The sequence below is a fragment of the Propithecus coquereli genome, unplaced genomic scaffold, assembly GCF_000956105.1.
Source record: "Propithecus coquereli isolate 6110/MARCELLA unplaced genomic scaffold, Pcoq_1.0 Scaffold175, whole genome shotgun sequence".
In the NCBI taxonomy this organism is placed as follows: domain Eukaryota; kingdom Metazoa; phylum Chordata; class Mammalia; order Primates; family Indriidae; genus Propithecus; species Propithecus coquereli.
Window position 1 is genome coordinate 3,412,527 of NW_012142190.1, and position 16,107 is coordinate 3,428,633.

The window sequence follows — 16,107 nt, forward strand, 5'->3', positions numbered from 1 at the left end:
TTATGGTAGGGTTCATGCTCCTATGAGAATCTAATGCTACTGCTGATCTGACAGGAGGTGGAGCTCAGGTGGTGATGTGAGTGTTGGGGAGTGGCTGTAAATACAAATGAAGCTTTGCTTGCCTGCTGCTCACCTCCTGCTGTGCAGCCTGGTTCCTAACAGGCCACAGACCAGTACCAGTCCAGGGTCAGGGGTTAGGGACAGCAGCTACAGGGAAATAGAATTGGAAACAATTTTGTTGACGGGATTAATTGGTCTCCTTTGCTTTCCTGTTTACTTATATCAGTGGTGTCAGAGTGTGGTCCCGGGCCAACAGCATTATCTGGGGACAGGTTAGAGATGCAAACTCTCCAGCCCCACCCCAGACCTGACACCGAATGGGGTGGGTGTGGGGGTCCAGCCTGCCAGGTGAATCTGGTGTGCTAAAGATTCTGAGCACCAGTGATTCACATTGTAAGTCAGCCAATCAAGTCTCTTTTAAAATTAACATTAAAAAATTCAAGGCATTGTCCAAATGATCACAGTGTAAATTCGTGGTGTTCAAATTAATGTGATTTTGCTGTATAAAATGAGGAAGTAGGGGAAGAAAATAGAAAGGAGAAGAAAATGTGACAAGAAGGAAGGAAGGAGGGCCAGGGAGGGGCACATGAATGAGAGCTATTTGAAAGTTCTCCTGGGGAGAAAGAGGGAGTTGAAATTCAGGATTATCCTCCCTCTAGCAGGTTATTCAATCTCCTTTTGGTGAGAAAGGACCTTGAAATGTCAATGTAACCTCATCTTCCTTTGCTCACAGATCTTGGCAGACATTCTTTCAGGCTCTGATGACAGTACCTACTTTGAAAATCAGGGGAAAGTCCATGTAATCACATCTTGGCAGATGACAGACGTTTATAAAGGAAATCACTGAGGTGTTACTGTCATTTCTCTCAGATAAAACACTGAAAGGGAAAGGAAAAGAGAAAAGAGAACAGGGAAGATACTTGATGCAAACTCTCTCTTGATTGAATTTCTTCGCTCTCTCCAAAGTATTCAGTCTTGGGGAGAACAAAGACACCAAAGACAGTTTTGAGAGGACACAGATGCAGGTAAACAGAGAACCGTGCCTTCAAGCACACTTGCTCCTTGTTGGAATTACAGGCAGCGAAAGGTTATAGCATCAGTGTATCTAGAAAAGGCTGGTCTCTGGACCTTTCCAAGGTACATCATTAATCAGATTTCATACATTTTTATGGTTCTTTGGTGATCAATTCCTTTTTTTACTCCTTGGCTGTCCTGCAGCCCCTTGAATGGCTGAAAGGTGCGTTTTAGTTCAAGAGGGCAGACAACCTGGAGGTAGGGACCACCATGCCTTTCTAGAAAATATCCAACTATAGTAATCTGTAGGAAGCCTCATTCTCCAAATCACAACATTTATATTTTATTTCATCATTCCTTGAAACCCTACAACTAACTTATGCCAGAGCCTAACCTGCGGGTAAGGGGACTTATTTCATTCAGTCTTCATCTAGACAGCTGATTTGTTTTGAAAGACAGGGTGAGAATCTCGTATGATACCATTGCATCAGCGAATGATGAATATATAAAGAAAATGAGTATCTAAAAAATGGAAAAACACATACCACGTGTGCTCACTATTAAATTGGAACTAACCGATGAGCACATACGTGCACAGAGGGAAGTAAAACTCGGTGGAAACCAAGCGGGGCGGGGGGAGAGGAAGGGATGGGTGAAAACCTACGTAACGGCTACAGTGAACACTATCTGGGTGATGCACACATTTATAACCCTGACTCAAGCATAACAGAATTAATACATGTAACCAAAAACATGTATACTCCTGTAATATTTTAAAATAAAAAAATAAAGTTAAGAAAGGCATAGAAAAAAAGAAATATCTCACTGTATGCATATTATGTCTAGATTTTCATGTGTAGTTTAAGGATATAAACTTATATATGTAAAATTTAAGAGTAACATGAAATACTTATTGAATACTAAAGAATATTCCTCAGCTTCCACATGAAATAAAGAAAATGTGGTATAGACATACAATGGAATATTATTCAACCTTAAAGAAGAAGGAAATTTTGCAAGATACAACAACATAGGTAAACCCTGAAGACATGATGCTAAGTGAAATAATCCAGTCACAGAAGGACAAATATTGCATGATTTCACTTATATGAGACATGTCAAATAAGCAGATTCATAGAATCCAAGAGCAAAATATCGTTGCCAGTGGCTGAGGGGAGAGGGAAATGGGGAGTTGCTAATCAGCAGGTGTAAAGTTTCAGTTAAGCAAGATGAATAAGCTCTAGAGATCTGCTGTACAATATTGTGCCTATAGGGAACAATAATGTATTGTACTCTGAAAAATTTGTTAAGTGTTCTCATGTTAAGTGTTCTTACCACAATAAGATAAAAATTGTTTTAAATTCATAAAAAGTAAGACAGGGTGATATGGGAGGCTCACAAGATATGTTGTCAAACAGACACAGGTTCAGATCCTGAGCTGATCACACTGTGACCTTGGACAAGTCACTTAACCTCTCTGAACCTGCATAGCCTTGTCTGTAAAAGGAAGATTGTTTGGTCTTCTAGGATTATTTTAAGGATTAAACATACTAATTATCCTAGAGATGTCTTGTGAACCCTGAAAATTGAAGGCACGTAGTGTGAGAACTGTAGACCTAAATAATGTAAAAGAAAGAAGAGAATGTGTGTACTCCATAAAAATGAAAGGAGTGTTTCATATTATCAGAATTTTATGGAAATTAATTAAGCAGAAATCAATTAAGCATGGCTTTGGATATATTTTTTTCCCAAGACAAAAATTGTTTTGGGGTATAATTTTTACCTGATATTCTTTTCCTGACATACTTTAAAATATATAAAATTATTTAAGAATCATCCATCACTTTGTTAAGCAATCATTTTCTTTGCTCAAACTAATTGTTTCTCTTACCCCAACATTTTCCATTTCTTAATGGTATTCTTCAGAGAAAAATAATTCTTCCTATCATGTTCGGAGGGCTTTTGTTTTTCTCTTTTAATCCTAATTTACTTTGCACAACTTCCAGAGATTCTGGTCATTTTGAGTATTTGCAGTACCTTTGTACATGCCATTTCTTAAGCACCCTCATAAATGCATTAATGGACAATTTATTATTGTTCTATATACAGTGTGACACATTCTCACAGAAGCTGCGTCATCCTTGGTTTGTTATGTTTTATGAAATATTCCTGTAATGCCAGTAAACTCAGAAAGTCTTACAGGAAAAGAAGGATTTAGGGGGAAAATCGTGGTCCTGAAGAAAGATCCCAGCTCTTGATAACTAGCAGGGTTTGCCTTCAGAACCTGAAAAATGAATGAGGTATTGAGAACTGGCAGAAAGAATAATTTATATTCAACAAAGAAATGTCATAAATTTGCTTCTTTGTTGAAAGGTAAGATTACACAGATCCCTATAAAGTAAGGTTGCTTAATCGGACCCCACTTCTAGGGTGAGTGTCTACTTTGAATGGTTGGTTACCATGTATAATCTCAGGGACACTTTAGAAAAACAGGAAACCATTTTTTATTTCAAATGCTAGGAGTCAGATTTCAGTAATGGGAGCATCCGAGAAAGCATTGAGTGTTTTGAAAAACTGGCTGTGTGCTTGTCTGTCTTTGCAAGCTGGTGAAAAAGCAGGCAAAAGTCTCTCTTTCCCAAGGAACAGTGTACTTTGTGGAAGAAGATAGGGAAGCCATGCGCCCCTTGGGCATTTTGATTTATGCCCTTTACAGGTTGGTGAAAATTCTTATCTCCACCCAAACTGACACACAGATATGTATGGGACAGTCCAAAGGACAGATTGGAAAGCAGATCTTGACCAAGACACGTGTCTGGATTCTCTTAGACACCAAGAATACACACAGCTTTCCTTCCTCCCTGAAGCAGCTCCAAACTGTAGCATCTGAACGCCTTTGGGCAGATACAGAAGAGCAGATTAATAAGAGCCACTTATTCTGTTTAATTTTTCCTTTTTCTTTTAGAACTTAATTGCGCTCTAATATAGTGTGTGTGTGTGTGTGTGTGTGCGTGCATGGGTCCACACATGCACACGTGTGCACATGAAAACTACCAATTATGTTATTCTGCCTCAGTACAGAGGCAGAATAAGCTCCATTAGGGCAGAACCATGGGCTCTGTTTGCCTCTATCTTCCCAGTGCTTAGAACAGTGCCTGAAATCTATGCATTTATTAAATAAATAATGGTTGAAATGAATGAGTGAATGAACAATAGCTTCTAATGGGAGATGGTATTACTTCTCTGAAAATCTGATCAAGAAAACCAATTGCTTTCTTGCAACATCTACTGCCACTGTTAGCCTTTGGGGCTTTTATATAAGTAAACTCATTTTCTTCCTCTCTAGTATCATAATAAAAATGTAGCTGAACTATGAGCTGTGGAGGTGTTCGTATTGGTGCTACAGTTAGGAAGTTAGTCATTCCTGGAAATGTTAGTAACTTAAGGAAAGTGTACTGAAGACCTAAGCCAGCTAAGAGCACCCAGCCTAAACATTAAGTTATTAGTCAAATGAAATTGGGGGTGGGGGGGAAATAGAGTCATGCTCAAAAGATCATCACTTTGGTAAGAGATAAATCTAATGAAGACAAAATGGATGGGCTCCAACTGTAAAACAGGCTTCTTATAGTTTAAGGAAGGGACCTTGGTTGATATAAAAAATAGACACCTGGTGAAAGAGGGAAAACACCTCCTGAAACTGTCCAGCAAAACCAATTAGGAACAGAATTTGGAATAAGAATAATCACAGAACGTCTACAAAAGCTCATTTAAGACAAAAGAAGGCAATGCAGAAAAATTAGGCCATATTTAATCCAAGATTAAAATGTCAATGAGAAAATATGAAGAGAAGACAAATTTCAAAAGGATTCAATAATTAGAAATCTGATTAATATGTGAAAGTAGCAGTCTTCCTCTCCACTCCTCCTCAGCCCCCACCCCAGGAGCACTGATTTGAATGACTTGTTAGAGAAATTGGGCTATTATGTGAAAAGAGAAAGACAGGAGGAAGAATGAAAGGAGAATTAGGGCAGATGGAGTTGTAGCTAAAAAATTCATCACGTGGATGCCGCCAAACTGTATACTTAAAAATGGCTGATATGGTAAGCTTTATGTGTACTTTTCCACAATTAAACATAAATAAAAAATATTGTTTTAAAAAAATTATCATATGCAAGAAATTTAAATGAGAAAAATTTGCTTCAAGACAAATATTTGGATGGCAAAGATGAGATAAAGATGACCTGTCAGGACCCTTTTATCATGGGGGATCCGTATTTCCAGAGAGCTGGTGTTGAGAGCAGGCTGATCCTGGGGCAGCTGGGTGGCGCTGGAAGGCAGAGCCCAGCGGAAGGCAGGGTGCTGACTCTGGCAGGTGGAAGAGGGGTCGTTGACCTGGCCCCTGAAGGGCAGGCGACTTTACTTGAGAGGCTGAGTAAAAAGCAAGGAGAACACCCCAGGTGGAGAGGAATAGATTCAAACAGTCCCTGCCTGCATTTGCAAAACTGGGAAAGGGGAGGGGCCTCAATGTGGCTGTTACTGCATCCAAGTTTTGTTTTGTTTGGTTTTTTCAACCAAAAATAAATTTCAGTTAAAAATTAGACCTATGAAGAAATAGATTTAATTCTTCAGAGCTAAATTGTTAGAGGCAGTGAGTTTCTCTCTTTTATACACCAAAAGGTTTTTTAGTTTTCTCTTTTTGAAATGGAAACCTCTTAGAAATTTATATCACTCTTTTTCCTACCTCATTTTTACCTTTCTGTGGGATTCAAGTTCATCATCATGCACATCAATTGTGACAAGGTGCTGCATGGAGCGATCAAAGCCCCCAAGCCTGTGAGACAGTTGGCTTCAGGCAACTGCATGTTTAAGTTCTAGAACCTTTCTAAATCATGCCACCTTTTCTCCTCCTTTTGCTGCTAGCGTTTCTACCCACAGAAGTTACACCCTTCCCTTATAAGTTTCTGTTTCCAGACTATTGTGAACTTAGAATCTGGACACATAATCTTAAGTAGGTATAGATTTAAGACAAGCAAGTGCTGAGGCAGGGTCTGATGATTTTGTGTCTAATGATAATTAATGTTCTAATGTTTAGACTAGCGTGGACTTTATGACTCAATTTGGACTACCAGGAAACATGAATTTCCTGGTTTCAATTATATTGTCACCAAATAACTGAGGTCCTGAAGAGTGCCATGTCATGATGTTTACTTTTGAAACTTATCCTGACAAACAGCTAGGATTTGTTATAAATTAATTATGGTAGGATGAAGAGGTCCACTTGGGAGTGGACCCAGTTCAAGGACACTTACCGCATTAGCTTTCATGCATCTCCATCTGCCTAGGCTGGTCTGCATTTGAAACTCAGAATGATGGGTGACGACTCCTTGAATCATTTTCCGCTCTTGCACAGGGCTCGGCTGGCATAGGATAGTTCCAGCTCACTAAGGCCATTCACACTGACTTTTGTATTCACAAAGATGTCTGGCTTTGAAGTGTAGGTAAATAATATTTCTTACAATAGCAATGAATTGGCATGTTAGCCTTTTAAATGGAAGGTTTGCCTAAGAGGTATTTGGGTATCTGGATTTCAGCTATCTGGTTCAAAATGCATCTTTGCAGGAGGACTGTTGCAGGTCACTCTTATGAAAGGGCTCTCACTGTAGTTACGACAACTTTTAGGCTCCAGAGTCATGCAATTATGGATCTTGTCTTGCAATTACTGTATGTATTACATCAACCCAATCATTACTGTCATCTAGAAATGAATTAAATCCTGTGGAAAACCAAAGGTAATAAAAAGTTGTACTCCAAATAGACATTTTAGGTTTATAGTCCAGTCTCCAGTTCTGTGGCATGATGCCCTTGGTATATTAGGAAGATATCTTGAGATATGATGTCCCTCTCTAAGCTAGAGTTCGGGAGGCATCCTCTTTCCGCAAGGTACCTGCACTGACAGAGTAGGAGGTAATGCAAAGGAGTGGTCAGGACTTTATTTCCATCACTTGATTTTGAATGTGCCCCTTTAGAATAAATAGTACCTTTTAGTAAGCTGCTTGCAGTACCGTTTAATAAAAGACTCTTCCATTGCAACTATGGCACCCTGTTCTTTAAAAATTCTGACATATTGATTCTCCTCACATAGCTCCCACCCCATGAATCACTTTAAGACCTACATAAATCCAGTCGGATGCCATTTTTAGCTAGTGACTTAAGGAGATTGATTAAGTGTTATCTGTGCAGTGAACTCTGTATTACATCTGGAAGGCTACAGTCTTATTAGGGAACTTTTAAGGGATCTAGCTAGAAGAGTATGTGGTTCAAGAACAGGGCCAACCCTAAGCAAAACCTAGACTCCAAATGATAATTACTTTACTTGGCAGCTCTCTGTAGTGTCTTTCTTAGGTAATTTAGGATGCACAGGACAAAGCAAAACACCGAACAATTTGGGTTAAATGTTTAACTCTTGTTATGCAAACTAATCAGTGAGGATTGACCTGGCAGAGGTAGGTGTTGTTCGGCCAAGAGACCAGAAGTGGCTCGGAAGAAAGAGAAGGAATAGATGGGCAGAGAAGAGTGGAAAGGAGCCACAGAAGAGAAAGAAGGAAGAATAAGTGAGAGTAGTGGGCTGTCGGGCCAGTTGGAGCATCTAGAGGACTTGGCCACAGGGTGGAGGAAGATTGCCTAAGGCTGATGTGCCGGGGCTTGATAATGATGATCGAGAGGTGTTGACAATTTCAAGCAGAAAAGTGTTATGATTAAAGCCATGCAAGAAAAAGATTAGTTTGGTATGTAAAGCAGATGAAATAAAGTCTGCAACGAGGCTGTTACAATAATCTAGCCATAGATTTCCAAGGGCCTGGACTAGAACATGGCTGATGGGAACGGAAAGGAAACAAGATAATGTGCAATACATTTCATTTCATTTGTATGACTTGAGAGACCATCTTCTTACAGCTTAGTGGTGGTTGAGATCTGGAAAGACCTGTCAGATGTAAGGGACCCCTTGGCTGTATGTCAGGTTCAGTGAATTACAGAGGAAGGGGTAAGAAGATGAGAGTAAATCATTAACATAACATTGGAGACGTGTTAGTAGTTCAATAAAATAAACAAAATGTTTGTATGCCTTCCTCAGAATTTGGCATGGGATAGGTCAGAGAAGCCTTACATTTATTTGTAGTTATAAGAAGAACATTCAGCTTTCATGGAGAACTTTGTTCTCCCTTTATTATCAAAGACACCACCATTCCCTTGATACCCAAACCAGAAACCCACTTGTTTCTTGACTCTTTCCCTTAATCTCTGTATCCAATCACCCAAAACTGTATACTTCCATTTTACTCTATACTTTCCATATACTTCCTGTTCTTAGCATTCCTGATGCCTATATCCTAGGCCCACTTGATCTTACATTTCTTTCATTGGATATTAATAACTGACCATCTTATAAGTACCTAGGTGTAGGGTGGTGGTGCATGCTAGAATTTAACATGTCAAGTTTCATAAAAAGTGGAGAAATATGGAACTTCATTTATGAATTTAAAAAAAAATTTCCAGTAACTATGTAATTAACACAGTTGTCTGATTGTTGCATTCTGAATGGAGGCCATTCCGTGGGAGCCCTGATAGCTGCCTCTGTTCAAGATCTAGTCCAGATAAGGAATCTACATATTTTATAAAGGTGGAGGAGGGGCATCCCAGCTTGAACCCAAGGGCTAGTGAGAATGAAAAGTTAAACCCACACCTCGGGCAGCATAAACAGGGCACTGCCTGAGACTTTTATTTTTCAAGAGATGCATTGCTCTCTGGAGCAAGAGCCAGCTGGGCTTCTCAAAATTGTTCTTAGAGACTTCTAGAAGGGATGACCCCAGAGTCTTTCATCATTAGAATGAAGCACAGAAGACAGAGAGCTCCTGGCCATTAAGAAAACCTAGGCAAGGAATCACTTTTTTCCCCATGTACATTTTCTACCCATTGTCTAAATGGGACTACCATTTCCCTAGAATATAAGAAAGAAGCCAAAAACATCTTCAATATTGTAAGATTTATCAGCTGTATTATGAGCTTGCTTTAGGTAAATATAATTTAACTAAAGCAATGTGGTGACCAAAAGAATTTTGAGATGATCAAATATGGCATCACGCAAATAGATTGTAATCAAATAATTAAATTCTGACACCATTTCTAAAGAATAAGCCCAGGTTATGATACCAAGTGCGACATCCTTGAAACGATTCATATCCTGCCATTTGTGGTTTAACACAGCCCACATGAATATGTCTGACATTATTTTCAGCCAGTAAGAATGTCCATTCTGTTTTTCAGCGTCTCCAGTTGGCAACGGTTATATCAAGCCTCCAGTTCCGCCTGCTTCAGGCACGCACAGGGAGAAAGGTCCGCCAACCATGTTACCCATCAACGTGGACCCAGACAGCAAACCAGGAGAATATGTCCTCAAGAGTTTATTTGTCAACTTCACCACTCAGGCTGAGCGCAAGATTCGCATCATTATGGCAGAACCCCTGGTGAGTATATGTTATGAAACTTACCTCTTTTTAAATTCACCTGTTGGCTGAATATACTAGTCTTTACTGTTCTAACAAAGGATAGATTGCTTTCCCCCTAATTTATAAAGGCTTTTTTAAAAATCATAGGTAATTTTTAAAAGATAACAATTAGGTTTCCTGATTTAAGGAAAAAAATTTGAGTGTCAGGGACTTTAGAGCAATCGTCAGCAAATACAACTCAATGGCGCTTCACTGCTGCATTTAGAACCTAATAAGCATAATTTAATAAGAAGTATTAATCATAGAAAAGTATGTTCAGAGTCTCTGTTATATACATATATGTAATATATACATAAAATATATATACACTTTAGGCAAAATCTTTTGTCCGGTTTTTAAAGTAAATGAGAAAAAAAATATCCTTGTTCAAGTGGCTTGTCTAGACTTCCAGTTTGAGAACATATGGTCTGGGTACTATATTGTTAGGGGAAGTGTGTTGGTGAGTCGTTCAGAAACTCCACTTTGATTTCTGAAAATTGGAAGACAGGAAATTTTTGACTCACTTACCTTTAGGTCTTTCATTAGACGGATGATGCCGTTGGACGTCAGTGTCTTTCTTTGCAGATGCTTCTGCTAGAACGTAAGGCGGGCGTGTGTCCGCCTTTGCTCTAGCAGGGCTCTAAAGAGTGCTGAATCTCTAAAAGACAGTCAGGAAGGAAGACAGTGCAATTGGTAGATTCAGATTACTTTTTTTCTGACCTTGGTAGAGGACACACACAATAAGAGAAAAGGAAAGGAATTCAGAGTGACGCAGCTGTTTCTATGAAGCACAGCTTGCTACCTTCTAGGAGGTTACTGGGGCAATAAGAAGATAATCAGAAGTTTGCTTTGCAGAATCATAACTTAAAATAATTGAGTGCAATATCACTGAGCCCACAAGTCTCTAACAGATGAAGATCTGTAACAGATGATATACAACATGATCTGTTAAAAATGACCTTTATAAGAATCACAACTTAAGGTTGAGAATCAAAATTCAAGAATGTCTAAATGTATTTACCTGAAAGTTACAAACTTTGCACTTTAAAATTTTTTTTAGATCAATTTTATGCATTCTATTCACAAAATTCTTTTCATATATTGAATTTCTATAGTTATGGAAAATGTTTCTTGTTTCTACAGTTTAAATCATTCAAATTTATTCTGAGTACTGCACCTTTTTTCCATTCATTCATGTTTTTGTGTTTCTCCTACTCTTACTATTAATAATAGCTGGTATTTATGGTACGCTCACTATGTGCCAGGTACTGTGCTTAACTTATTATGTCCTATAATCTTGACAATGACCTTAGGTAAGTAGTACTGATATCACGTGTACAGATGGGGAAAGTGGTACAGAGAGGGTTAAATAATTGCCCAAGGTCACACAATGTTGATTTAAACTCAAGCTGGGTGTCTTCTGAGCCCACCTCTGCACACCCCTACACTTTACTGCCAGTCTTTGCATGGCCTTCTTCATGTAAAGAGACCATCACAGACACCATTGCTAACTTCTTAAACCAACACAGGGCTCCCCTGTAACTTGAGTCAGCCAAGCCAAGCACCCAGATTCCCATTGCCCAGAACAGGGCTGATCCCTGGAACCCTCTGTCTCCTTGAGAGGTGCTGAGGCCTCTGGGCCTCCCTACCCTGGTGGAGGGAGTCCTTAGCTTGAGGACATAAGGGAGTTAAAGAAGACAGTGGTAAGGCACAAGGAAGATTCATTTCACTCCCCAGCACAAGAAAAGTGTGCAAATGGCCGGTCAAGGCTCTCTGAAATTGTGTATCCTACTGAATTTTCCTGAGGAACTGGGAAGTTGTACAAAAGTTGAAAGAGATGCTTAGAAAGCTAGGTCCTGACACCTCTTGAGCCATCCATGTTTTCAAAATAACAGTTTACTGTTATTTAAGAATTTATGAACTAAAATAGTTTGGCTTTAACTTTTTTCATCTTTACTCAGTTTGGAATTTGTTTGTGTGGAGTTTGTTTTTTCTTCTTGGAGTAAGCATTAGGTCTGAAAAACTCACATATGCCACAGCATTCTTTTAATTAGAGATAGACATTTTTGTTCCATTCTATGACACAACTAAAATGTCCCTGAACAAGAAAAGTTGAAAAGAAAAAGTGTAAGTTCTCATTATCAGCAAATCTTCCTTGTGTGCCCAGAGCAAGGTATTCCACTGGGTGCTGATAGCCAGGTAGACACACTTGATGTTTTTAGCTGAAGACATATATCCAATCAATTTTTAGGATAGTTATTTTTTATAAAAGAGACTTTCATTTGCCTTGTATTTTTTGGCAGAGATGTAAGCTTCTGTGCCATATCCTTTTCTTGCCTGCAGAAAAATGCTTAGTAATTCTCTATCCTTATATTTGCTTACTTATGGGACAGTAAATGTGACTGGATTCTGTGGTTTGTCACCTGATTCTAGGAGTGTAAATGTGCATTTGGCATTTTGTCCTGTAGCCATAGGAAGAGGTATTATTTTTGATACATGTAGAGTACATTTAAGGTGAATTCCAATAAATGTCCCCTACTATTTCTCTACTGAGTTAGCTTCTTTTGGAAAGACATTGAATCCTTTAAAATGCTGAATTTATGTGGGTTTATCAAATCACAAAATTGTATTCCATTAGTTATATTAATATAACTTAAGTGTGGAGGTGGTAAAAGTAATTTTCAAAAAGTTAGATGTATTGATTCACTGTTTGGGGGACTACTAAGGAATCTGTATTTTTTGGGTTTATTTTTAAAAGGTTGACTCTTTCAGAAGTTCATGACAATTAGACAAATTGTGTGCAATAAGTTATGTACAACATTAAATTAAACTTTAAGGTTTTATTTATGCCTTTCCAATATCCAAATAGCTAATTTTAAAGGAAAAAAGGACAAGAAATAAAAATAGTCTACCAAAATCAAATTTTAGACATTTTTCTTTGTAAACATATTAAACTTGTTGTCTTTGAACCCAAAAGATACTCAGGTCATATACGTAAATATTTATGGATAAGTCAATTTTATTCTATTTTTATTGCTTTATGAGGACGTTTAATAGCAGTTGTTCTTGTCCAGTCTCATTACTTCACCTTTCCCAAGGAAAGTGTTCTAAAAGAGCTAAATAGGGTCATCTATGTCTTTTTTATATTTTTATTTCAAAACATATTAAAAGTATGTACAGAAAATAATATAGTGGATCCGATTCCTTCTTGCATCTTACTCCATTCCCTTTCCTTTAAATTTTCTTTTTCCAAAAGGACATCTTTCTTAGTTCTTTAAGTAAGAGCCCGTGGGTGGTGAATCACTCGGTCTTGTTTATCCCAATGTCTTTATTTCTGCCTCATTCATCAGTGATGGTTCAGCTGGGAACAGAATTCTAGGTTGACATTCATTCTCCCTCTGAACGTTTGAGGCTTCATTTCACAGTGTTGCCTCTATCGTTGCTGTTGAAAAGTCTGCAGTCGACTTGTTGTTTCTTTGTGGATTATTAACTTTTTTCCTAGTTTTCTTTTATGGTTTTTGTCTTTGTCTTTGACACTCAGCAGTTTCACTATACAGTGTGTGGACGTGGATTTATTTTTATTTTCCTGTCTGAGACTCTTGTGCTTCTTGATTTGAAAGTTTATATCTTTCATCAATTCTGGAAAATCCTTAACTATTAAATATGTGAATATTGCTGCTTTTCCACTTTTCCTTTTCTCTTTTTCGGGCACCCCTATAGATGTATATTGCCCCTACTCGTGCAATGTTGCATATCTTTTGACCCTTCTTTTGTTATTCTACCTCTTTGTCTCTTTCTACTACATTCTGATTAATTTTTTGAGATCTATCTTCCAATTAATTAATGCTCTGTTAGGTTATGTATAATCTGTTGTTTTACCCACCCATTGAGAATTTTAATTTTGATGACTATATATTTCATTCCTACGAGTGTTGTTTGGTTTTCTTTAAAAATCTCTTTGAGTTTTTATTTTCATTGTATTTTGCTCCTTTCTTAAGATTATAACTTTTCTTTTATGCCTTCCATCACCTTAAACATGTCTTTAGATTATTATTTTTATTATGTCAATATTTGGGGGCCTGTACTTCTGTTTGTTCTGTCTACCAACTCTTGTCTGTGATGGATTGCTTTCTGTGCACTTTGAAAGTGTTCACTGTGAGTTCTTTAACCGAGCTTGTTTTTCTGTGAGTCTTCCTTGTATTCATGGTTATAGGAGTGTTTGTCCAGCATGGTTTTGCTTTTGCTCCTTTCTGTTGCCCCAGAGTTTATCACTGTCTGAGGCCAAATATTCTGTTACTTTCCTGGCTTGGAGATTCCTGCACCTGGCAGGTGATGTACATGTAAATCCCAAACTCATGTATGAGTTTCAAATTCTTGGGAGTGATTTTTTTTCTTGTTGTTTTTACCTAGAACCCAAGCAGAGACCACTGGAATATCTTTTCATCTTCTTGAACCAGTGGATAGAATTTCCCTAGTCCGTTGCTTAGAACCACATTTCATGTAAACTGTCTTATTTCCAGTGTCCCACCTCTCAAGGCTGACATCTTTGTTTCCTGTCCCCAGGTGGACAACAACAAAAGCCTCCAGGACAAGGAGACAAACAGTCCTCCCCCTGGGCAGCCACTATGCTGCCTCCCTCCCTCCTGCTTTTCCTCTTTCTTTGCCTTTCTTGTGAACTCATTTCTGCACTTTTTAAAAATTGTTATATTCCATTCGGCATTTCCAAGCATGAGACTTTGTGTTATCTTAACCCATCATCCTGACTAAGTCCTCTGTAGAATTCTTGGTTTCCTTCTCATGCAGATAAAGCCAGGGTGGGCCTTTGTGCCATGACACTCACGTGCAAGCAGAAGTTCCCATGCAAGGTGGGAACTTGTCACCAATTCTCCCTCCTCTGATCCCATCTATCAATTTTCTTTAAACACAACCCTGACCCTTACATTTATTGCTCAAAACCTTCATTTTGTACCCTTTCACTCCTTGATTTGGCCAAAACTTATCTAACTTCCACTGTGTACCTTTATGAGCCCAGCTTTCTCGTCTGCCGCGATACAGTTTCGCATGCTGACCCCTCTCCCTGGAATGCCACTCAGCTCCTATCCTGCCCATCTTTTAAGGCCCAACCTAAATACCTCATCATCTGAAAAGGTTTACTCGATTTCTTCCCTGCTATCTGTACACGATCATGCCTGTGTGGAAACATACTTACACATACCTGTAAATCTCTGCTTTATCTGAACCATTTTATCATTCTCTCATGCAAACCATTCCGCCCTTGTTGAATTAGAGTAGTTAGAATAGACTAAACTACAAAGTATAAGAATATAGTATAGGTTTTAAGGGTAAATTTTTTATGAAACTTTCAGTTGTGTGTGTACATACCAAGCCATGGTATAAAAATGTATTTTTTATCATGAGGGAGCAGAAATTTTTTTAAGTTGAAGAAGCACCATATTAGCCTATAAGTTCCTTGGAGGCCGTATCTGTGCCTGATGCATCTTTTCACACATACACACACATGCACATATCCCATAGTCCCATGCTTAGGACAGTGCTTTACATATAATAGTGAATATTTTTTGAATGCATGAATGAGTGAATGTATGAAAGAATGAAGAAATGAAGCATTAATACACTAGCTTGAAGAGAATGTTTTTGTTGGAACCTGTGTGTTTCCAAAGGTCATCTTGCCAACCTCTAATAATGGATTTTGTTCTGTCCCTGTACTGGGCAGATGAATGCCCTACAATGTGCTGAGTGCAAGAGACATTGATTCTCAGCCTCCTGCCTTGGGGCATTTAAGGATACCTCATTGTTCATTGATATGGTCACCTATCCCCCAGCCCCACCCCAGCAATAGGTAGAGAGCCAGGCTGGCTCTCAGCAGTCAGACACAGTCTCAGAATATACACTCTCATTATCTATGAGTCGCTCCATTTGTACAGCATCTGTCACTATAGTCACAGGCTATTACCTTCTCAATAAATTCTTTTCCAAAAACAAGACTCTCCAGTTTTTCAAAATTTAAGAGCTCTTATCAAATTTGACTTTGTAGATTGAATGGCCAAGAAGAGATAAAGTTAAAAACAAAACAACTTTTCATTCAGAGTGATCTGGACTTGACTCCCGATCCCACCTCTTTAGTGTTGTGTGACCTTGGGCCAGCCAGTCGGCCTCCTTTTTTTCTCATTTGCAAAATGGTCGTAACAGGACCTAGTTCACAGAATGGTTGAGAGAGTTAGAGGTAATGTATGAAGCACCTGATATAATCCTGAGCACATATGAAGTGCTCAGTTGTCCTCGTCATCACCTTCCTCATCACCATTGGAGAGCTGAGATGGACTAACCAATTTTCTGGTGTATCTCCTTGGAAGTCAGCCTGGTGCTTCCTCTCTCTGTGTTCACGCAAACAGAATGGAGGCTTGAACAGGGAAATTGGCTGCCCATCGTTGCCATTCATCAATACTATCAGATCACTGTCCTAACCTCTGCC

General features: G+C 38.6%; 1 protein-coding gene across 1 annotated transcript in view; it reads left to right on the forward strand.

The window, feature by feature from the left end:
* FRY (furry homolog (Drosophila)) overlaps positions 1–16,107 on the forward strand; it is a 315,457-nt gene that overhangs the window by 114,789 nt on the left and 184,561 nt on the right. The window contains exon 2 of the mRNA XM_012642124.1: positions 9,394–9,593. Within this exon, the coding sequence (XP_012497578.1) occupies positions 9,394–9,593 (200 nt within the window). The remainder of the gene's footprint in view (positions 1–9,393; positions 9,594–16,107) is intronic.